The sequence below is a fragment of the Mastacembelus armatus genome, chromosome 9 (assembly GCF_900324485.2).
Source record: "Mastacembelus armatus chromosome 9, fMasArm1.2, whole genome shotgun sequence".
Taxonomy (NCBI): domain Eukaryota; kingdom Metazoa; phylum Chordata; class Actinopteri; order Synbranchiformes; family Mastacembelidae; genus Mastacembelus; species Mastacembelus armatus.
Window position 1 is genome coordinate 2,856,568 of NC_046641.1, and position 23,144 is coordinate 2,879,711.

At 39.3% G+C, this 23,144-nt stretch overlaps 1 protein-coding gene across 2 annotated transcripts in view; it reads left to right on the forward strand.

Annotated features, from left to right (window-relative positions):
• The window catches only part of unc5db (unc-5 netrin receptor Db), a 169,930-nt gene that overhangs the window by 110,421 nt on the left and 36,365 nt on the right, over positions 1 to 23,144 (forward strand). For both annotated transcript variants that reach the window (XM_026322423.2, XM_026322425.2), the window contains 6 exons: positions 4,252 to 4,432; positions 5,210 to 5,377; positions 9,612 to 9,776; positions 10,954 to 10,986; positions 12,841 to 13,026; positions 16,206 to 16,568. In XM_026322423.2, coding sequence (XP_026178208.1) covers positions 4,252 to 4,432; positions 5,210 to 5,377; positions 9,612 to 9,776; positions 10,954 to 10,986; positions 12,841 to 13,026; positions 16,206 to 16,568 — 1,096 coding nt within the window. The remainder of the gene's footprint in view (positions 1 to 4,251; positions 4,433 to 5,209; positions 5,378 to 9,611; positions 9,777 to 10,953; positions 10,987 to 12,840; positions 13,027 to 16,205; positions 16,569 to 23,144) is intronic.

Below are 23,144 nucleotides of genomic sequence, written 5' to 3' on the forward strand. Positions count from 1 at the left end.
CAATGCAGACCCACTTTGTGTTCTCCCCTGTATCATTTCTGATTAACCTCTGGAGTGGGAGAGCACAGCTGAGCCGCAGATTGCTCCCCCCAGCTCTACCTGCTGCTGTCGGGCTTGCCATTCGTATGAGCACACCGAGGCATGCTGAGTTCAAAGACTCAGCGGGTATTTGTGTGTGTGTACGTTGGCATATTAAGCATGCCTTTCTTTGCATGTGCTACTGATTGGCTGTGGGGAAAAACCATCAGATGGATTAATACTGTGCTCTAAGGTGCCGATTCTAATTCGCTGTTCAGTGGATCCCGCTGGCATCCATGCATACATGTGACAGAAAAACAGAAAAATGTGATTTAACTCCAATCCTTGTAACCGCGTCAATGAGATACCCAACAATTAAAAAGTTTTGCTACCCACACCAGCTTTGCCACAAGCAGCTAAAATTTGCCCTAAGAGGAGGAGATCATGCTAAATTGTGACACCTATACATGACTCACCAGGCAGATTATCTCCTTATAGCACTGATTTGCATTCATTTTTACTGTCACCTTGACATCATATGACCATTAGCCCTAGGAGCGGGATGATGAGACACACAAGCACCGGGGAAAGTGTTATCTGGCAAGGTCCTGATCAGCAATCTCCTCATAAGTCGTGATGATGGCTGCAGTGTCACTCGTTACAGTGCTCCTCTGTCCTCTAATTGCCCCTCAACCACCACATCTCTCAGCAGCTAATCATCAGCAAATGTCATCTGATTGAGCTGTGTGCATGTGTGTGTACTTAAGTAGATGAGAGGACCTGGCCACTGTGCATTGCTGGAGGAGGTGACTTTGAGGGGTGGTCTGGGTAATGAAATCACAGGGAGGAAGCCCTGATGTGAAGCCCCGCCTGGAAACACCCTACATCAAGGCTGACACTGATGACCATATCCTAATTGAAACAAATGTGCCAATTAGGCAATTCATTTCTCACATCCCCTGCCACCTACTTGCCAGGCTAATTTGTACTTGTCCCTTCATATTTTTTTCTCCCACCACCTCCTCCTTTCGACGCTCTCTCTCTCTGTCAGTCTCTCTCTCTCTCTCTCTCTCTCTCTGTCTCTCTCTCTCTGTCTCTCTCTCTCTCTCTCTGTCTCTCTCTCTCTGTCTGTCTGTCAGTCTGTCTGTCTGTCTCTATCGCTCTCTCTCTCTGTATCTCTCACTCTTTGTGTATCTCTCTCTTTTCCTTTCTGCTGAATGAATTGTTTTATCATTACCCATGGGCTGTTAGTGGGAGACAGACAGCTAATGTGCAGCGTGGCCCCAAACACTGTGAGGGCAGGCTCATGCTACACGTTAATTGCCTCTTTCAAGTCACAAATTTCCCAGAATAACATTGAAATAAATACATGAAGTGTTGAAGGGTGGGGAGTTGTGAGGTGTGCCACCACTTGTGCCATCCGTTCAGTGGCAGATAACTTTAATCATGAGAAATTAGGCTCTGTCTTCAAGTGTTCTGCTTCTCTATTTTCTTATCTGTCAGCGATGCTAAGCACCTTACCCCTGATGACACCCATGGTAAATGCTCTCTTTTGACTGTAGAATAGAATCTAGCAGGCTGTGAAACTTGGGTTCTACTGTAAGTTTTCTTAAAGGCCAAATGTCGGAAAATTTAGGCCTCAGTCTTCATAATTGTACTGCACTTCAAAAACAACAAAAAAGTCACTCTTGCTAAAAGTGGTACAAATGAGTTAAATAGGTGTGAAAATAGCAAATGTGAGAAATGATTATTGTGCCGTGATGTTCATTATCATTTTTATTTGTGTCAATATATTCCTGCCATCCATCATCCCTGGGGTCTGTATGTCATTTCTATTCACCATGTTTGCATGCCCACTGGCACTTCCCATTTGCATCCAGCCTGAGTGTTGTTTACTATAAAGGGTGCCTGTGTGCTTCCTATAAATCCATCAGCATGGCCCATTCTGCCACACTATGAATGTAATTTGCAAATGCAGTGATGCAGCTCCTTTACCAGGGTTGATGCACTAAAGCATCACTAAGTTTGTAATTCACAATTAGTTTTCCTCCCTGTTGCTGGTAATTGGTTATAGTGCTTCGTTTGACTGCCTAATGGCTTTAGTGTCAGTGGTTGTGCTGCTTAGCTGAGGTTATTCAGCAGGCTGGTACTAAAGGATACAGTGGTCCAGTATTTAAACTGTACAGTTTTGGGGGCAATGATCCTAATTTGAAATCTGCATCTTATGAGCCCTCAAATACTAACATGTTAGTCAACCACGTTTAAAGGTGAAAGTAGCTGTTTAAAAGGGACTAAGAGGCAAGGCAACAAACCTGCTGTGCTAGCATCCTCTCTATTGCACTACACTCTTCAAAAATTTTCTTTGTGCCTTTGTGCTCAGTTTATCTGTGCTCAGATAGTGTTCATGTTGTTGCAAATGATGGAAGCAGTTCTGTGAAGAAAAGCAAAAAATAGTTTAGACTGCGCATCTTAACACCTTCCCACAGTGGGCCAATAATTGCATGAGTAGGGTGAGAATATCAATTATCAGTTTCAGAAATGTACAAAAATTGTCAGAAGCATGCCTGCCACAATACCTGTGTGGGTGGTAGCAGTTTCAGCTGTTAGATGATCAAGAAGCACATCTCTTGAGCATACAGTGGCCCTAAAGGTACTCTCAGAAAAAAAGAGCTGCCTCCCCTGCCTTTGTTTTGTCCAGCACAATGAGAGCATTGTCACCAAGGTTGATAACTCAGACCAAGCCAATGATGGTTAAACATTTTCAGCTTACCACTGTGGCTCACGTTGTGACCATGGAAACCCCAGAAAACATATCCAGTACCTAAGTTATCTGAATCATAATACTAACCATTTCCTCTATTTTAAGCTTAAACCCACCTTGCTTGCCTAGATGATAAAATTAGAGTACTGCAAGTGGATGGTATCAATCAGTAACACAGAGTGGTGGCATCAAACATAATCAAATGCCACCCATTTAATGTGATCGCTCAGACTGTTAGGTTACAGATGCAGCAGTAGCCACTTGCTGTCTGAAAGCACAGTATGATCATTCTTTTCTCTTGAAATGAAATCGATTGCCTTTCAAGAAAGAGAACTTCACTTAGTCTATGAATAATGAGTAAAAACTGTTTTATTGATGTGGAACCAGGTGGCAGTGGTATGATTTTACCAGAATAAATGGTGTTACCTGTGATTTGTAAACATCTGCCATCATTCATAAGTCACAGTCACAATGATGCAGACCACTGTGTTCAGCTGTCTTGTGTAACCTCCAGTCTCTTAGCAGACATGAGATGTTGCCAGTCATGGATCAGGACAATGACCCAAAACACACAGCTAAAACCACCCAAGAATGGCTAAGAATAAAACATTGGACTATTCTGAAGTGGCTTTCTATGAGCCCTGATCTAAATCCTATCAAACATCTGTGGAATAAGCTGAGGCACCTTTCAAACCTGAGACAGCTGGAGCGGTTTGCTCAGGAGGACTGGGCCAAAATACCTACTACTTTACAGATCCTTAGTTTGTTTTTTACAATACCTTGCTAATGGGTTGCAGCTTAAAATAGCCTGCTGGCTAACAGTAGTTTATTTATAGAAAAATGACATATTGTCGTGGCACTTTCTGATACGTCGTCCCCCCCCAAAAAAAAAAAACACACACAGAAAAAAAATAATTTTGCAGTTTTGTAACATTCTCTGACCAGATCACCACCTCCGACCTTCCGTACTATGAATACTTCATTTGTCTGTAGACTAGTTGCTAAGTGAAGTAGCAAGACTTTGTTGCACTAGTACTATGGTATACTGCAGGTACAACATTGAACTACACAGAAAGCATTTCAGCTGCATTTTAATCAATCTAATCTGTTTACACATCCTGCATATTGACTTGTGTTTTACTTGTACTGTGCATTTGTAAACAATGCCCTGAGTGTATTTTTCCAAGTCTGTTTTACAGACAGAACTACAATGAGTGTGTACTAAGGTCAGTGTGCTGCTAAAACAAAACTGCTCCTGAAAACATTCTGCCCTGACACTCAATGCACTGAGGCTGCTGCTACTCCTATGCTAATGTTGCTCCTGCTACACTTCCTTTGTAGACACAGTATGTTTCGATCCTTACATTCAAAAGCTGTGACTACTTAAAAGTTTTAGAATAATTAATACTTGAGTAATAGAGATGTTTTGTTGCAGACTCCTCACGTCATACTTTATTGCCTCTTCTGTGCAGGTTGAATGGCTAAAAAATGAAGAGCTGGTGAGTTCCCTGGCTGACGGCAACATTGACACACGAGCCGACCACAACCTGATCATCAACGAGGCCCGTCTGTCAGACTCAGGCAACTACACCTGTCTTGCCAGCAACATTGTGGCAAAGAGACGCAGTGCCACAGCCACAGTGATAGTCTATGGTAGGTTTCCTCCTGGCTGACATTATTGTCTGCTATATCGCAATAAATTGTAATGACAGTGTTTACATGGCACTTCAGGTCATTTTGTTTGGTTTCCTGCACCCCTATACAAGTGATTAAGAAACCCATCTCTGTGTTTTCCACTGAAGAGCAATGTTTCCTCTTCATTTCGATGAATGTATTATTCAAAGACTCAATTTACTGCCTCTCATTTAAAATCAATGTGTACTTTATGAAAGGAAATAAGCCACTGTGTCTTAATCTCATTTAAAAGGAGTGCTGCTTATTAAGTATTTATTTGCCAGAGGCCTTCCAGCAATGTGGGTTCACCAGCTTTGATAGCACAGCTAAGCATTTAGCTTCGACAACCATTAGACAGAGAGATCATAGAGTAAACTGCTTCTGCTAAGTGGTCGACTCTAACTTGTCGACCAGTATGACTCAGTGTCGCCTTTAGAAATGGCAATTTCATTTAATGGCTGTTTTCTTTGCTTTCCCCTAGTCCCGTGCCTTTATCTTAATCCAAAAGCAAGGAACATTGAACTGGCAATTAGGAAAGAGGGAGCTGTATATCCACCACAATGAATGTGCTGTGCTCAATCTTCTCCAGCCGTTATGCATTGTTGCCTTGCAGTGCCTGGGAGCCTGCATAATCATTAATAAACCCAGTTCTTGTTAAAGTATTTAACTATGCCAGACTCTGGGAAAGTAATACATGTTGTTATGCATTCAGTCTACCTCTATTCTTCTTCTCTAACTTTGTTGAACTCTTTACAGTGAATGGCGGCTGGTCCCTGTGGACGGAGTGGTCACCCTGTAATGTGCCGTGTGGGCGAGGTATCCAGAAGCGATCTCGAACATGTACTAACCCGGCACCTCTGAATGGCGGGGCTTTCTGTGAGGGCATGTCCGTACAGAAGATCACCTGCAATGCACTCTGCCCAAGTCAGTTCCACTTAACTTTTGAGTTTCTGAATCGAATACATAGAAATTTATTGATGGTGCTGGAAGTAAAAAATGTTACTTTCATCTAGTTGTGAAAAAGTATTAAAAGTTTTCTACGAATGATTTCTCTGACATATCACCTGCTTCTGTTACTACTTACCCTACTGTTGTTCTGATCGCTGAGGTTTATACTGACAGAAACCAGGGTTAGCTTAGTGAGTGTTGTATCCAGGCCCATCAATGTAAAGGCAACTCTGCAGACTAGACTTCTGTTTTCACAGCCATTATTTAAGAGTGCTATTGTGGAATCAGAAATAGTTGTATTGTTCCAGGGGGCAGCGGGAAAATAAGTATATTTCTATCCTAGCAGATCTGTGATGCTGTATGTAAACACGGCGATGCTTTGAGGTAAATGCTATTGTACTAATGTTTATCAGGTAATGATGACCATTTTACTTTAGCATATTAGTGAAATAGTAATGCACTTTCCCTTGCACTGTCACACCAGCAAGTCACTATTGTGTTGAAATGTTTCTACATTTATACACAACCTACATTGTCATCCATGACTATGTAGGACATTAAACATGTCACAACAAAAAACAAACAAAAGTATTTGAACAGAAATTACAGTTTGATCTACCACAAGCAAAAGAAATGCTACACATAACAGACCAGTGGGATAGCTAATATAATGCATTATTAACAACTAGGGCTGATAATAAATTAAAATATTTAATCGCAATTAATTGCACGATTGTCATGAGTTAACTGGTGATTAATTGCAACTTAATCATCACATTTTTTTCTGTTATAAATGTACCTTAAATTTTTAATACTCTAATCAACATGGGCATGGACAAACATGGATGCTTTATGCAAATGTATGTTTATTATTAGTGATGCCACCCTAAACATACAACATGCAAGTTCCCATTATTTCTCTTTCTTTGCACTGAGCCAGTTGCTCAAACAGACAAGCCAACTGCATGCAGGCAACTTTTGTCTTGTTGACAGAACCATCAGACATAGTTTTGTAAATGAATTTACTGTTCAGAAGACTTTTTCTTTCTCCATTTCTGTTTGCTGCTGCACTCTTTACTGTCTATGGCTGCATTTTCAACTTCTCCCACTATGGGCTAGGCCACGGGCCAAACAGGAAATTAATAAAATTAGTGCAGTTAAAATTAATTTGTGTTAACGCATTAACGTGTTAATTTTAACAGCCTTATTAACAACATGAACAAAAAAATATAACAATACTAACAATACTTGAAATTGAAAGAAATGGCAGGTGGAGCCAGTTGTATGTGATTAGATTTGCAGGTATTTGGAGGTAAACAAAATAACTGGACAAATTGAAATGTCTCCAGAATAAAGGCAAATTGGTAAATCTTTGGGAGACTGAACAACAAACTTTGCTGTAGCCTTATAACCAAATCACTGCTGTGCTAATATAATAACAGATACAATTTTATACATTTTTATGTATGAGCCTATATGATATTTCCTTCATCACTAATTGAGTCTCAACAATGCAGGTGTCTACAAAATACAGTCACACAGAATTCGTTTTGCCAAATGCACTTTGAGGACACATAATTGTTGTCTGGACTGGCTTACTTACTGGCAAACAGCCCAGTCAGATTCAACATTTTACACTGAGAAGAGAATTTTTTGGAAACAATTAAGTATATTATGTCAATGGGTAACAAATCAAAGTTCACAAGTCATATCAACACAGCATTTTAGACGTTGCTTTACCTCAACTACTCTTCAGTGCAGCACCAAAGAAATAGCAGATATAATCTACTGATTAAAAAAACGAATTCAAGGATTGTTGTAGAAAAACTAATCTGCTAGTTATGTAATTTAAGGAGAAAGGGTTTTTCTGTAAAACAGTTGCCTATTAAGGGCCGGCAGTCTCAGCCACTGAGGTTGCACAAGCCTGTGCAGCCTTAGTGTCACTCTCAAGCCCGAGTAAATGAGAGGGTTGCATAAAACTTGTGCCAAATCAATCACGTGGATCAATTGAACAGCTGGTGGCGCCCCCTAACAGGAGCAGCTGAAAGAGTAAGAAAAAAGATTTCTACAAGTTGATGGGTCTTGTCTGAAAAGAAACGCTGTACCAGTATGTCTCTCTGCTGATTCAGTTGCAGGTGGGAATAGAATACGAATTCATTGGAACCAATAAAAGGCTTTCAAAGGAAATTGTTTTCATAATAAAACACCATATCGCTCTAATTTAATTAAATGTAAACTCGTTGGTAGTTTTAAACTTTTTTTCAGCCAGACAGAAACAACTGACTCATAAATTGATCATCATAGGTTCAATCCAGTCCATAGACCAGTAGTGTTATAATGAAACGTTGAGGTGAGACAGAGGTGAGACTTTTCCTTTTTGTCACACCTGTCAATTTTAATACAGCCTATATGTCTCACTTATATAATTAAAGGTGTGCTTTCTCTTCTTAATTTAATCATCTAGTGTGAACAGATTTTCTCTCTGTGAAATCCATTGAATCCATCGAATGTGTTGAAAGTAGTGCATTTAAAAATAAGTTCAACTGTACTAGTTTTCCCAGTTGAACCAGCCTGTAGTGGGAGAATACAAATAAAGTGTTGGTCTAGAGGGTGCCAGACTGGTAGGTGACTAGGCAGAAACATAGAGTAGGAGGGAAGATGATGATCAGAGAAGACAGAAAAAAGAATGTTTGTTAGATATTTTTAATTTATACCTTTTGGGGTTCACGGTACAGCAAAAATATAGACTAACAACAGTAGCCTATAGAACAGCAGTACAACTTTTCCTTTATTTTGAAAATTATATACAGAAACATGAAGTATTTATACAAGATGAGTTTGATTTATGATGCTTTAGATCTTAAAAATCATGCTATTGCAAAAAGCTACAGCTACAGTAATAATTGTGTAGGCAACAGTAGATATATACTGTGAATGTCCACTGTCTATTGACTATGTAACATGACAGAAGTTGACAAGAGTTTATTAAAAATTTGATATTTGCCATTTTATCACAGAAGGTAGTTTTAGATTTTTTTAAAAATTAGCTGTTTTGATAGCACTTAAGTTCAAACAGAAGCTTTGCATGAATCAAGAAAGAAAGAGGCACAAAGGCCATAATGTCATAATTGAAAAAACGTCATCAAACGTCATCAAACGTCGTCGTGACTAGTCAATTTAAAAGGCTACACATGTAAAATGCACTGATCAGCTAAAAATGGTGCTTGGAATATGAAGATTATCCAAAGTGTGTTGAAGTATTGGAGAAATTTGCAGTAATTACAGTTTGTCAGACTGTATCTGTTGTGTACCTCTAAGCAGATCCGCTCATTCAACAGAATCTAAGCAAAAATTCATAAGGGATACAATTATGCTTACACTTACCAGTGACTGCGGTCAAACTCAGAGGCAATCTGCAGTCTCATCGCAAGATAGAAACACATTGTTTCCCTTTCAACTAGCTGAGAGGAAAGCATGAACAGATGCAAAGTGTAGGTAGGGAACATCACATAAGAAATATCTTTTTCCACCACCCACAAGACTGTATTATGTGCATGGCAACTGCTGCCCGAAATCTTCTGCTGCCATATGGTCTTCCAATATTTGTTAAGATAAGCATGATGAGCTGTTCCTTGATCAGATGACAGAGCATGGTGGAAGAATTCCAGCTATTAACATGCACCAGACTGTCTTGGTTTCACAGCCTTGCATCAAATTCTATTATATAGTACAAGGCCTGAGGGTTAATGGGGAGAAACTGTCTCTCAAGCTGTACCACTACAGAACTATTTTGCATTTTGTGTCATTCTGAATGTATGTGTATGTGCCCTTAAAATTAATTTTTAAAAGTTGATTGCACCAAAATTTAATTTTACCTGTGTTCTAAAAAGATGGACATAAATATTTTAACATAAAGAAACAGTCCAAAGTTTTGGGAAATCCTCTTGTACGGTTACTTTCCCTGTTTATGCCAGCTTAACCTAAACATGACAGTCATCAGAAAACAGCTACTGATCAGATCAAAGTAAAATTATGGCCCTTGACTCCACTATTGCTAAGATAGTATAATTATGCTAATTATTTTCAATGCTAATCAGTAATTGTGTTTCTTTGAAATATCTCAAGTCAAATTTTGTGTTACGTGTGTGTGTACAGACATATGAAGTAGTTGTACTTTTCATCCACACATTTATGTTTCATCTTGCTGCAGTTGATGGAGGATGGGACGAGTGGAGCGAATGGACCTTATGCAGTAGCCAGTGTGAGAGGCAGCGGAGTCGGGAATGTAACTCCCCTGCACCCAGACACCGTGGCAAGATGTGTGAAGGGAACAGTGAGGCCACTGAGAATTGCACAGATGGACTATGTACCCAGAGTAAGGCCCTTCTCCCTGTTGGGCATCATCATCATCATTGTTATCATCATCATCATCATTGTCATCATTTTCCTATCATTCTCATACACACTTAAGTTTACATGGCTAGTCATCACAAGCATGTTTGAACAGGAAGTGTGTGTAGGAAAAAAAAATGCTACATTATGTCAGCACTCTTTCTCCTGTGTGCTGCTCACCTGACAAATTGTATGTCATACTGAAACTCTCACAGGGTAAGAAGAGCAGACATTTATTTTTGATGTTTGGAATGAAATTGCACTGTTTGGTTCATGCACATGCAACATTTGAATGTTTTACTCAGTAGTGTGAGCACTACTATGAATAATGGCTGCAGTATAGGGCTGAATGATGATTTTTTTTAAATGAAAATTATGACTTGACGGAGTGTCATTTTCAAATCACAAGAGGCTCACATTTATTTACAGCTTACATTAATGTCTAAATGAGCTATAAATGTGTGCAGCTGCAGCTCATTTATGTTAATTCAGTGCGTTTGCCAAACTACAAAATATATAAGTCTTGGCTCTTTTCCACTTGGTGGTGTCTGTGGTATTGACATTGAACTACATTGTTTCCTGGAAAAAGAAATCCTACTCTGTATTGTTTTTTAAAAGAAAGCATGAAGAAACTGAATGGTGAGTCTGTTTGGGCTAAGACATATATCTAAATAGATAATACCATTGTAACTAGTAACAGTACAGTAGTTGTCAAGCAGAAAGAGTGAGCACCACTTAAACAAGCTACTTTAAATTATAGAAACTAATTATCATTTAAATCACAGTTCCATTATTGTTCATAAAAAAGAACACATTATATCCTCAAGTTGTGCAACCCTCTTAAAATATGCGTATGGTTATAAACTTCGTTTTGGGCTCCATAATATACGTTAAGTGAAACTCTTAAACTGTAACGTGTGACGTAATAAATCAAACTTCGCTTTTGGACTTGTGTTAGGAGATAATCATCTCGATACGAGGACAGTAATGATGCTGGTATGAGATACTGTATATCATCTTTGAGCAGAGTCAGCAAAAGAGCCTCTTTCTACTGAGGGTGTCGGATTGAAGACCACACTTTTTAGTCACTTCACATCAGCTCGGACTTTAATCATCACTTTCTCTCTTCTTTGTCTCATTCTATCTCTCTGTCTTTGCAGATCGAAAGCTGCTACATGATGTTAAACCTCAAAGTGAGTCTTCCTCTGTGGATTTCTTTCATCTTCATCTTCTTTCACCCAGCCCCCACCTGCCACTAATATATAATGCCCTGAATTCTGGGGGCAAGAGATTGTAAATTGTGTTTAACATTAGCAGAAAAAGGAGTGACAGTCATTTTCATTCTCTCAACACACGCCCTGGGAGCAGAAACACCATGAATTATCATCATTTAGTTCACTTTGATCTGAGCAATCCCTGTTTTAACCTACAGTAGCAAGTGCCCATTATGTATTCATGTCATTATACAGTGCCTGACTTTATGATAACCGTGACATCACAGCTCTGTTTCTACTTGGAGTCAGGAGATATATTGGTTGTGACAAGTGAACATGTGCTATGTTGTGGGAGATTAATGGGTTGTAATCATTGCAAACAAGCTAATTTGACCAATTTATGGGGCTGTCCTTTCAGTCCTGTGGGTGCTTTCAATCACTTGCTGGGGTTTGCCAGGCTAAGTGATTGTCAGGTGTTACAGTAGCTTGAGTGCCTTTATTGGCCTGCCACATTACTTTAAAAGGCATGGTTAATGCTTTCTTTGCAGCCTTTAAGAAAAGCTTGATTGGGGTGTATGAAGTTGATAGCTGCTGAACACTTACTTTGATGGGAATACTCTAAATGGATTTGCCTCTGATTGGTCCTTGCAACAACTGGTGAGCACTTGGCTACACCACATGGGCTCTGATTGCAGTAAGATATGTATCATAACCATTGGATGTAGATCAGTGGGTCTAAAGGCAGTTAGGCTAATCGTGTTGCATATCAGCAGTTTGTATGTGATAGGTAACAGCTTAGTAATGAGTGGACATGTTCATTTCTTCCTATCTATGGTTCATAATGTAGCATAGAGTAATAAGACATGATCTACACCATGTTATCACTTTCCATCCTTCTCATATCATATCTCATATTCCATGGTGGTGTTAGTGTAACACATTGTAACACTTGCTGGTGTTTCTCCTTGAATGTCTACATAATAACAGTCTTGTTTTCATTGCTTTTCATCTGTCTTCTTCTCACTGTGTCTGAATCTTCATGATAATAAAAGTCTCTTTTATGTGCAAAAAGTTTCACTTAGTTGGCAAAGCTACCTTTATCGTACGAAGAAGTGATGTGTTTGACAAATCTCAGAAGAACACATTTGTATACAGTAAATTCTCAAATAGTGACCAAGGCTTTTACTTACTTCAGTATCGGTGGAATCAGACCTTTAGTAAGACTTATATTACAGAGATGCATTTATTTCAGATTTGTAGATCATACATATTTTAACACTTCTTCCATGTTTTTACCCGTTATCTTGATAAATCCATGAAACTGTACATTTCCACAGCCCAAATTTCATAAGTAAAGCAAAAGTCATGTCAGGCGTTCCACTTTTCTTTTTTCCCCAAAACAATCTTAAACTACCATGACACTCACACTTTCTGCACATTAAGTCTTGTAGCCATACTTTGCCCATCTTTCTGGTGACTACTTTACCTACAAATCAACTTGAACTAGACCACCCTTTATTTATTTATTTATTTATGTATTTAATTTTCAAGATTGTAGTCTTTAGACTCACCCAATGGCAAGTTCCCTCACAGGCACAAATCATTTTATACAACTTTTTTCGCATATGCAGGCGTATGCCAAATACACATTATAATAAGGTAAAGTGTTGGACCTGTGGTTAAGCTACAGATAATTCTACCCTCTTCATTTTTTATACCTGGCCTTTATTTGCCTTTGGCCTTTGTTCATTCTTGCCAGGCTATTTCTGATACCTGGATATTATATGTTATATCGGATTTTTCATCCTTTTTTTCATGTCTCATCTGGTCCAGGTATGGATAGCTCCAACGACATAGCTCTGTACTCAGGTCTTGGAGCTGGCATCATCGCCGTGGCAATCCTTGTAGTGGCTGTCATGCTGTACAGGAAGAATCACAGCGAGTATGGTGTGGATGTCATTGACTCTTCTGCGTTGACCGGGGGTTTCCAGTCTTTCAATTTCAAGACCACCAGACAAGGTAAGAGAGAGAGTGCCATCAACTCTACACTGTCATGCACCGAAGACCACAAGGCCAAAAGTCATTGTCATCAAAGACCTCTGAAACAGGGCCACCCCAGTGATTTACAGCATTTGTTTGCATTGAGCAATACAGCATGCAGTCTCCCAACTGCTTAGGATTTATACCTCCATAATCATTGAAAGGACCTGTCCTTCTGTTTTCAAAGACTTGCTGCTCTGTTATTGTGAAGCCAGAGATAATCAATCTCTGATAGACGCAGGTGCCACTCCTCACCCTCCCCACAGGCCACACATTTGACTGGCAACCAATCTCCTCCATCAGATTGCCCTGGCCTAAGCTACTGACGGATAAATGTATGGAACAGTGAACATCAATTCAATATTTGTTACACATCGCAATAACTTTTGTTGGTTGTGTGACTGCGGCTGTCCTGGCCAGCCTTCCTACATGCATTCATACTGCTGTCATTGACACTTCTGGGTTAGTGCAAGTGATAGCCATAGCAGTGATGGGTGATCCATCCTTGCTGCCATGGTGACAGCACTCTGAGAAGCCCTGCTGGATCCCACACTGTGCCCCTGGCTCCCCAAGGCCTGAGGAGTCAACCCCACCCTTTATCACATGATGCGAAATATGTGACACAAGTTGTGGGCGGGAAGATGGTATGAGCTTGGACTACATAGAGCGGGTCATCAATCCTATTTAAATAGACTAGCTCTCCCTGTAGCCTGCCTGCTGTGCCCTCCACTGGCCACAATCACTCCTTTTCATCTTCCCCTCTATCAGCCATTCCAAGGCTCCCCTTGAAATGAAGAACATTTTCTGCTCTCTCTTCTTGCATCAGCAGTTTGTTTTAGAGAAAGTTGTTGAGGAATTTTATATTAGTCTTCTTCTGCCATGAGTGTGTTAACATTTTACTGTTCTTTTGATAAACATAGCAAGAAATTAAGCACTTCATGTGGATCATAGGGGGTGGTTCACCACAAGTTAGTGTTCGATTGCAAATTAGTGGCTTTTTCATGCCTAATAATCATCAGAAAGAAAAATCTTAGATACATAAAGAGGTCCTTAAATGCTTCCGGATGGCTCTGTGCTGCTGGAGCAACTATGAGGCAGACTGCTGAATGAGACTTTTGACCTGACCCTGTCTCTCCACATTACTTCTCCTTCTGAGTGATTTTTAATCAGAGGCCCAATTCCAAACCTATCCCTCAAGGTATTCAACCTGAGGTACATTTCATTAACTTCTCTCATCTCAACCCTACCATTCCATTTTCACTGCACCATTCTTAAAGATGCACACTCAAGCAATAATCAGATCATTCTCCACTCGACCGGAGGGGAGAAAATTTAGCAGTGATCGAATGTCAGCTGCAGAGGGGTAATGTCCACTGGGCTCCTGCTCTGCCCGAGAGCAGAAATATCCACAGAATGGCCTGTAGGTTTACTGTAACCTTTGGACTGTTATAAAAAATGCATAATTTCATTTTTCATGAAGCTGTATTTATGGAATATTATCATAGTAGGAATGACCTGGAAATGTTCTAATATCTTCTCATGCTTTGTATCATTTATAATGCAGCCATGAAGCATGCTTACCCAATATATGAGCAATAATAATAAATAAAGTACAGGTTCAATCAATGTAATAACAATACTGCACACTGAAACCTAAATACTCACTGTTAGGAGATGATTAATGATGTATTTGTTTTAAAGGTAGATTTTGTATTGGGTACAATCTTATACATTGGAATTATTTAGTCTAATCTTCTAAAATATAGTAAACTACAGTAAAACATTTTCCTTCAGTGTATCACAGAAGTAGTAAAATAATTACCATTTTGTTGTAAAGTACTTCAGTGTTACTTTTTAATGATGTTTGCATATTGAAACTATAGTGAAAAGTCTAATAGGCTTGATGCATTGAGTAATCCAAAAAATAATTGATCGATGAACTGATTAAAAAAACAATTGACTATTTACAACCCTACCCACTATGATTCATTCTACAAATGAGCAGCAGCACAGTTACCAGCATGTAAATTAATTTCTGATTATATTCAATATTCTATTATATAACTCTAATTATGTGGATAAGACAAAAACAGCAGGAAAACTTGAGTTTATGAACAATATCCCAAACATTCAACACAAGTCATGCCCCTAGTAATTAACAATTTCCCTAAAAATAAAACAACATTAGCCTCCTGCCCTGGACCCCTCGCCAGGCAACAGCTGGGCAGCAAGGACTCACTGACTTCGCCGTTATCTTGGCACAGCTCAAGCAGGGACACTGTGCATCTGAGCCTGCCAGATCGATGCGGTAAGCTCCTCGCTCCGTTTGGCAGCGTCATCACATTTAATGGCCACAGATGAAGACCCACTCCACAGGCTGTTGGGTCCACACTGGGAGCTGAAGGACTCCTACGATTTACAGAGCAGTCACCTAGACCCCTCCTGGCTCTCCCTTCTGTCCTTCAGGAGGACAACTCAGTGTCCAGAGGAGCTGACTCCAGCAGATGGATTATGGAGATCAAGCTGTGTGTGTGCTTGGTAATTAAATCTAATGTTCTGACCGCGGCTCAGAGCCCTGGACCTTCTGTCCAGGTTGTGTCCCCTTACCTCTGATGCACTGGTTGCCTGCCCAGACATGGTGTTTTAATTGGTGTTGGAGATTCACTGATCAGCAGGAAATGACAATAGAAGGAGCACGGAGCGTTCCTTAAACGTGATCTGAACTGGTTTAATGTTACCTGGAGATTAAAGGTTATTTTAATTTCAAATCTACTGTCTGCTTTTTTACTAACAGCAGTTCTGAACATAATTTACTGTATTGTGTTGCAGACAAACATTTTTAATATTGTTTAATTCACACAAACTAACACATTTTCTCCCTTCTTTTATCCCTTTCCTGTCATGAACACAGGTTTTAAACCTTTTAAAATTCAATTTGTGAAATCAACATCTAACATAAAATAAAGGGAAAATCACTACAATCTTATTTAGCTGTATCTGGGACACCAGTGAATTTCATTATGCATTGTGAGTGCTGTTCAGGAAACACAGTCGCTGAGCTTTGATTCATTAATGAAACAAGTTCTTTACACAGTGTGAGTCCCATATGAGCATTGTTTGAGATTACTGTCTGCTGTGCTATGTCTCCATCTCTGTAGGCAACCCACTGCTTCTCAACTCATCGATGCAGCCTGACTTAACAGTGGGACGGACATACAGCACTCCCCTCTGCTTCCAGGACAGCACAGACAAAGAGCTCTTTGACCCCCTGCCAGACATTAAGGTCAAAGTTCAGAGCTCCTTCATGGTTTCACTAGGTGTGGCCGAAAGAGCAGAGTTTCATGCCAAAGCCCCCTCCGAGACCTTCCCAAGGGACCTGAGCCGGGACTACTGCAACACTGTAGACAGACGTAAGAAGGGCTTACTCACCCTCAACGGGCCCTTCAACACCTGCAAAGAGCAACTAAGGACGTCAGGCATGTTTGGCCACCCAGGGGGACGGCTGGTGGTGCCAAACACAGGTGAGCTTTAAGGGACATAAATTAATTTAGCACACTTAGTACTAAAAGCACTTCCTCAGTCTAACTGGAGTTTTGTTCCTTCTGAAAAGCATCTCACACACTGTACAACTGGTTTTCTTAATGAAAGACTGGTTTTCCACTTTCATGTTTCTTGTCATTGTAAACAGTTTGCTGCATGCACAATCAGGACAATGCAGCTATTTGATCTGGTTTGTCACAGAAAATGTGGTGCAGTTAACTTTTATTTCTAAGAGGTGGAGCAAACAAATCCAAAGGGCAGTATTGTCTTTAGCTCTGCAAAACACATAACACACGCAGCATTAGCTAAACAGGAATAATTTATAGTGCTCCACTGGCAGCATGGTGAAGTCTTGGATAGGACGGCTCCAGATGTGGCAGGTACCACAACAGAGACAAGAAATAATAGCAAAGCAAGTCTGGCCTTCGGCTTCACCAGTGCTACAATTGTGTGTTGTGTCTCAAAAATTTAATTTCTGACATTATGAAGCCAAACAAGTGAAGATGCCACTTGGAAACTTTATATCCTGATTACAAAAATGAGCCAGTTGATTTCTTTAGATAAAAAGTAACCTCAGCAACTCAACTCCACTCAGTAAACAATAAATGCGTACGTACTTGATTGACTGTGCTGCTTTGATTAGCCCCCCTCTGCACTCTTACCTTGCAATTCTGACCTTCAAACCAGAACGTTTCACAAAAATGGAAAAAACTGAATGTGCTCTTAAGTGGCAAAGCATAATGAAAAATGAGTCATGTATAAAAGTGTTGTCCAGTTCATTCCATTAAAACTATTCTTGCATCTACACAATTCTTAGACACCATATACTGAGAAGCTGTTGCTAAGATCCATCAATGCTGTTGCCAAAGCAGGTAGCTGTTTGTTATTCCTCAACATCCTCGCTCACCCTATCTAGGAAACAGGGGTCATGTTGTCATCATGTCCCATCAACATAAATTGAGCAATTGGAGGAGTTTGCATGAAGCGTTCCAGTTGTCTCGAGGTCAGCAGTCTGTGCGAACCGTTGCACTTACAGCTTCTTCTGTGGTCAGTGGCCAGTGTGGAGAGGTTACATGAAATCAGTTATCGTTGTGAGTGTCACTGCTGTCAAGTGCAGCACTCACAGACTATCTGCAGGGACAGCTATGCATTAAACTGAATGGCCAGCCATACATAGCACTTCCCTGCAGATAACTGAAGCTTTCTTTTCACCTTAGTGATATGGAGCCAAAATAGCAGCATTACTTACATATGGAGGGTTCACTTGACTTTTAAATTCAGTCTTCTGTAAAGAGTGGACACACAAACAGCAAAAAAGATTATATTCCCTCAATTACCATTACCTGTATATAAATCTGTATATAAATATATTTAGGTTTAATTGTTGAACAACAATTTAGGAAACGGCTACAGCATATGATGGCACTCTAAACCCATAGTTAACAAATCAGCTGTCTGTTTATTAGGCACACCTAGCCAAAACAAATGTGCTCTAATTAAGTCCCACTGCATGAAGGCAATAATTTTTTTTTTTTTTACAGACGTGTAAATTCAACTTCATAGTCATTTTAGAGGCTGCTGTGATCTGTTTTGAATGCACCAATAAGATATGATGACAGTTGTTGAATTTGTTTGGTTATTGTTATTCAAATCTGATCAAAACACACCACAAAGTCCTAATAGGAAAGGTTAGCTGAATGTTTAACTTCATTAAACTAAAATGAATAGTAACTAATAAATAGTAACTTAGATTGTTTTGTCTTTTTTTTTTTTTTTTTTTTTTTTTTTGCTGATTTTGTCAGGAAAACTTTAACATTAAACTTGTTATATCTAACATTCATTAGATATTGACTATACATGTACTGTAGTGTTTCAATAGTGCTACATTCACTGTTTCTGGATGTGCCTTTGTTTTTTACATTTACAGTATATTTATTTATGTATGATGAACGGGAGCCCTTTTTTTGTATTCTCCCTCATACACCTGCACAAAATACAAACTGTTTGCAGAGGAACCAGTACCATACACATTCTTGACTGTTTGATTGATGGACAGCTGACAAAAGAGTTCTTTATGAAGCCCTCTACCCTTATTTTAGTAAGAATGACAACTAGGAAATAATGTATTGTCATTGTTTTATGACATTCAGAGCTGTAAAATAGAGGAAGTTGAGGTATGTAGATTTATACAGTGGTACTTTTCAAATTTTTTCAATTTTCAAAGTTTTATACATACATCTGAAAAAAGCTAGTTATTTTAGTAACATCATTTATACCATTATATTTAATCTTTAATAGGTTGTAAGTTTATTAGAAAGCCACTCATAATGTGACTCCGCTGTGTGAAACTATTCTCATCAGCACCATGCAATCACATTTTTTTTTAAAAATCCCCATAAGAGTTGTGCATCCAGGGTAGCATGATTATTTCTGAATAAAAGTTTGAATCTGCTCTCTCTAAGGACTCTTGAGTCATGTGCGGATTTGGGCCATATGGCAACTAAATCAAGGATCACACAGTTTGCACTGATACCTTTTTCCATTTATATAGGAATTTTTGTAAGTGTTTAGGGTGATGATGTGTGTGCTTCAAGAAATTTGCACGAGTCCAACTTGTTTTTTGTTGATTTTATCCATGGTGGGGAAATGTTTGTGCTGTATCTGTAGTGCTGTAGTGTCTGATTTATTGTGGCCACAGCTGTCAACTGTAACTGACCAAAAGGTTGCAGGTTCAAATAGACCAATAAAACAAATGAGATTACATGCAGGAGTTGGATATGTCTGATTGGTGGCAGTATGGGCAACTGACATAGTTCAAATTGTTAGTCTGCGCTCATAACTTTGAGTTAATGTGGATCGATCAGAACTGATGGAGATTTTTCATCAATATAGGCCTAATAACTGAAATGTAATGGGAGTACAAATGTGGTTTACTACGTACTCTGTTTCTGCAGACTTGGTTACAGTAGCTTACTGCCTATTAGCCTAGCTAGTGGTTAGCACTATTGCTTCAAGGTTCCTGGTTTGAAACCCATCAGGGGCCTTTCTGTGTGGAGTCTGCATGTTCTCCCTGTGCTTGTGTGGGTTTTCTCCAGGTACTCTGGTTTCCTCCCACAGTCCAAAAACATGTATGTCAGGTTGATTGGTGACTCTAAATTGCCCATAGGAGTGAGTGTGAGTGTGTGAGGTTGTTTGTCTCTATGTGGCCCTGTGATGGACTGGGGACCTGTCCAGGGTGTACCCCTGCCTTTCACCCAAAGAGAGCTGGGATAGGCTCCAGCTGATCCCTGTGACCCTGGTTAGGAATAAGTGGGTATAGATAATGGATGTTTTATGGATTTAAAGGATTTATCCATTAATGGATAATGGAATTTTAAGGTGGGCTATATTGCTGATAATGTTTAAAGTAATGTTAGATTCTTAATTAACTTAATGTAAGCAAAATATGAGCACTTTGGTTTATAAATATGGCCATTTCTCCATAGATTAAACTCAGGGATTACTTTGCCATTCAATATAGATTTGAACAAACTCAATTAGCTATACCATGTTATTTGGACAGTATTAGACTTGATGATAGCCTATCTAAAGTAGCCTACGTGTATAGATAGTGTATTGAAATATTGTGAAAACAAATCTAAATTCAGAATTTCTTTTCTCCCCCACAGACGGACATAGACATAGACAGGTTCAGGTGAGATAGTAAAACAGCCTATAATAACAACCCCATTGAGAGGCAATGATGAATTCTGTTTGGTTGCTACCTTTGGTTTTTGGATGATAAAGAGAGGAGGATGGAGAAAAGGAGAGAGAGGAAGATGAACCAGGTGAAAATGCAGATAGATGGTCAGGAAAATGTAGTTATTAATGCCGTAAGCAACCTAGAAGTGTGTTTATATGTTATTAAATGTATTTCTCCCCGACCTCTTGCATTTATTGAACTCATAAATAGACCTACTGTGTTTGTTTGCTTTATTTATTTAAAGAGTATTTGTTTCATACTGATGTAATTCAATGTAATCTTGTTGATTACAATATGTTTGTATGTGATTGTCAGTGCACAGAGGGAGAGAGAAGGGTGGAGAGGGAGATGACAAAGAGACATCAAGACCAGGACGAACCAGTTGTATCACCACCCAAAGACAAACAGATACGAAATATGAGAAAGTTGATAAGTTCATGTTTTACTCAGTTTGGACAGTTCTGCTCATTATGACTTAATCCTCTCAACTTTACATTTAGAAAGAGTCCTTTCTAAAACAATTGTATACTATTGAAATCTGTGATTGTTCACTCTTAACCAATATTTAGAAGTGTTAGAAACATATAAGCCATAATAATGACAGATTTAACAGGAGGTCAAATGCCAGTGCAGTTCATCCATATGAGTAGATGGAGAAGGACCTCAGAAAAAAGACCCCCATTTATCATCATAGATCCCTGTTCAATAAGATTTCTTTGTTAATTACCAAAGGTCTACATGGTGGCCCCATCTCTCAACTTAGGAATCGCTGAGCCCCCCAAAAGATGGAATCCCATGGAATCACCCCTGGTTTTCATGAGGTGGAAAAGTTATATCTTTGCTTGTTTGGTAAATTGTTGAGGTCTTACATGGTAGAGGAGCGCACATACTCACACAACGCCTTCTCCAAAAATCTCCAAAAAAATCAAAGAACATCAAGTAGGCCCTGTTTGAATGATATATGGATCAAAATACACTTTGAGAATAATTAAGATTCCCAAGAACATCATCGACATGAGTGGAAGCCTGGGACATAAAGTTCTGCAAAGACATCAGTACTGCAGGTCTATGTGAGGAGTGAACTGTCCACAACTTGTAAAATGTCAGGTCTTTTCTGTGCAGTTGATTCATCACACAGGAGCAGAAACGATACATGTGTTTCACCTACCTTGCCCAACATGAAAGACCGGCCATGCATAATTTTATAGAAGGATGGCACAGCAGCAGCAACTTCATTCGTTATTTAAATCTCTGGACACAGTGACAGGATCAGTTGGGATCTAACAATAAATACTGTTCTGTGCTTTTCTGACAATTTTCAGACAAAAAGCTTTTACTAAAAGTTTTCCAGTGAAACCATCACCATCTCAAAGCACTACAGATAACACACAGATTCATACATTTCCCCACCATGCATAAAATTAACAAAAAAACTAAATAATGAAGCTCTCCTCAGAATGAGTCCTGATCTTTATTAAAGCTTTTGCAACATTTTTGTTATAATGCAGTTCTAAACTCCAAGTCTAACTCTTCAAATGTCACATAATAATTATTATTAGATTAATGAGTTTTCTGCTTAAACAGATATATTTATAAACATCACTGGACCTGAGGTCTTGTGACTCCGTGAAGTTGGCCCCCCACCCAACGCAAAATTTCGCAAAAATAGTCTCAATCGTTTGTGCTCCGTTTGTGCTGGTTTGTGCTGTAAAAATTTTCGTTTGTGCTGTTTTGGCTTTTTAGATATAAAAGATTTATTTAAAGGTCATTCTCCGGTCACTCAGCCCCCCCACATGCTGCAAATTTACCACATCTAGTCTCAATCGTTTGTGCTTCGTTTGTGCTGGTTTGTGCTGTAAAAATTTTCGTTTGTGCTGCTTCGGTTTTTAAAATATTAGACATTACATTTTTGGTGATGACGTCATCAGCCCCCCTACATGCTCCAAACTCACCCGAAATAGTCTCAATCGTTTGTGCTTCGTTTGTGCCGGTTTGTGCTGCTCGAAGCTCCGTTCGTGCGGCTCTTTATTTTGCTTTTTTAAAGGTCCATTATTTGTTTTAATGGATGTTCGATAGTACACTTTAATTCAGTTTCACAAGTAAAATAATTTTGGCTTTTTACCTTGGAATTGGTGTTACACTCCACACTTCTTGTGAGCCGCTGTGTCTGGTATAAGTTGGAAACACACGGTCGATCGGTAACTTAACTAAATTTGGATCCGTTTGGATCTTACCTTGTTACTTCAACTGTACTAAGAAAAACCAAAACCGCACAAACGGAGCTTCGAGCAGCACAAACCGGCACAAACGAAGCACAAACGATTGAGACTAGTTGTGGTAAATTTGGAGCATGTGGGGGGGCTGAGTGACCGGAGAATGACCTTTAAATAAATCTTTTATATCTAAAAAACCAAAACAGCACAAACGAAAATTTTTACAGCACAAACCAGCACAAACGGAGCACAAACGATTGAGACTATTTTTGCAAAATTTTGCGTTGGGTGGGGGGCCAACTTCACGGAGGTTGGCTTGTGATGTTGGTTTTTTGTTTTTGTTTTGTTTTATTTATCTATTTATATACACGGCTCCAATTTTCAAACTGATACCCATCCCAGAGGGGGAAAAAATGAACATGAGACAATCTGGTACCTGCAGTTATCTCAAAACCAGGACCAAGATCTGGCTCGACTTGTTAATGTAAGACCTGATCCATAATTAATTATGGGCTCAAGCACAAACAAATAAAATGCAGTGATGCAGAAACAGAATTCAAGCGTTAAAGAGTGATACTTACACCTTGAGTTGGATAGGCAGT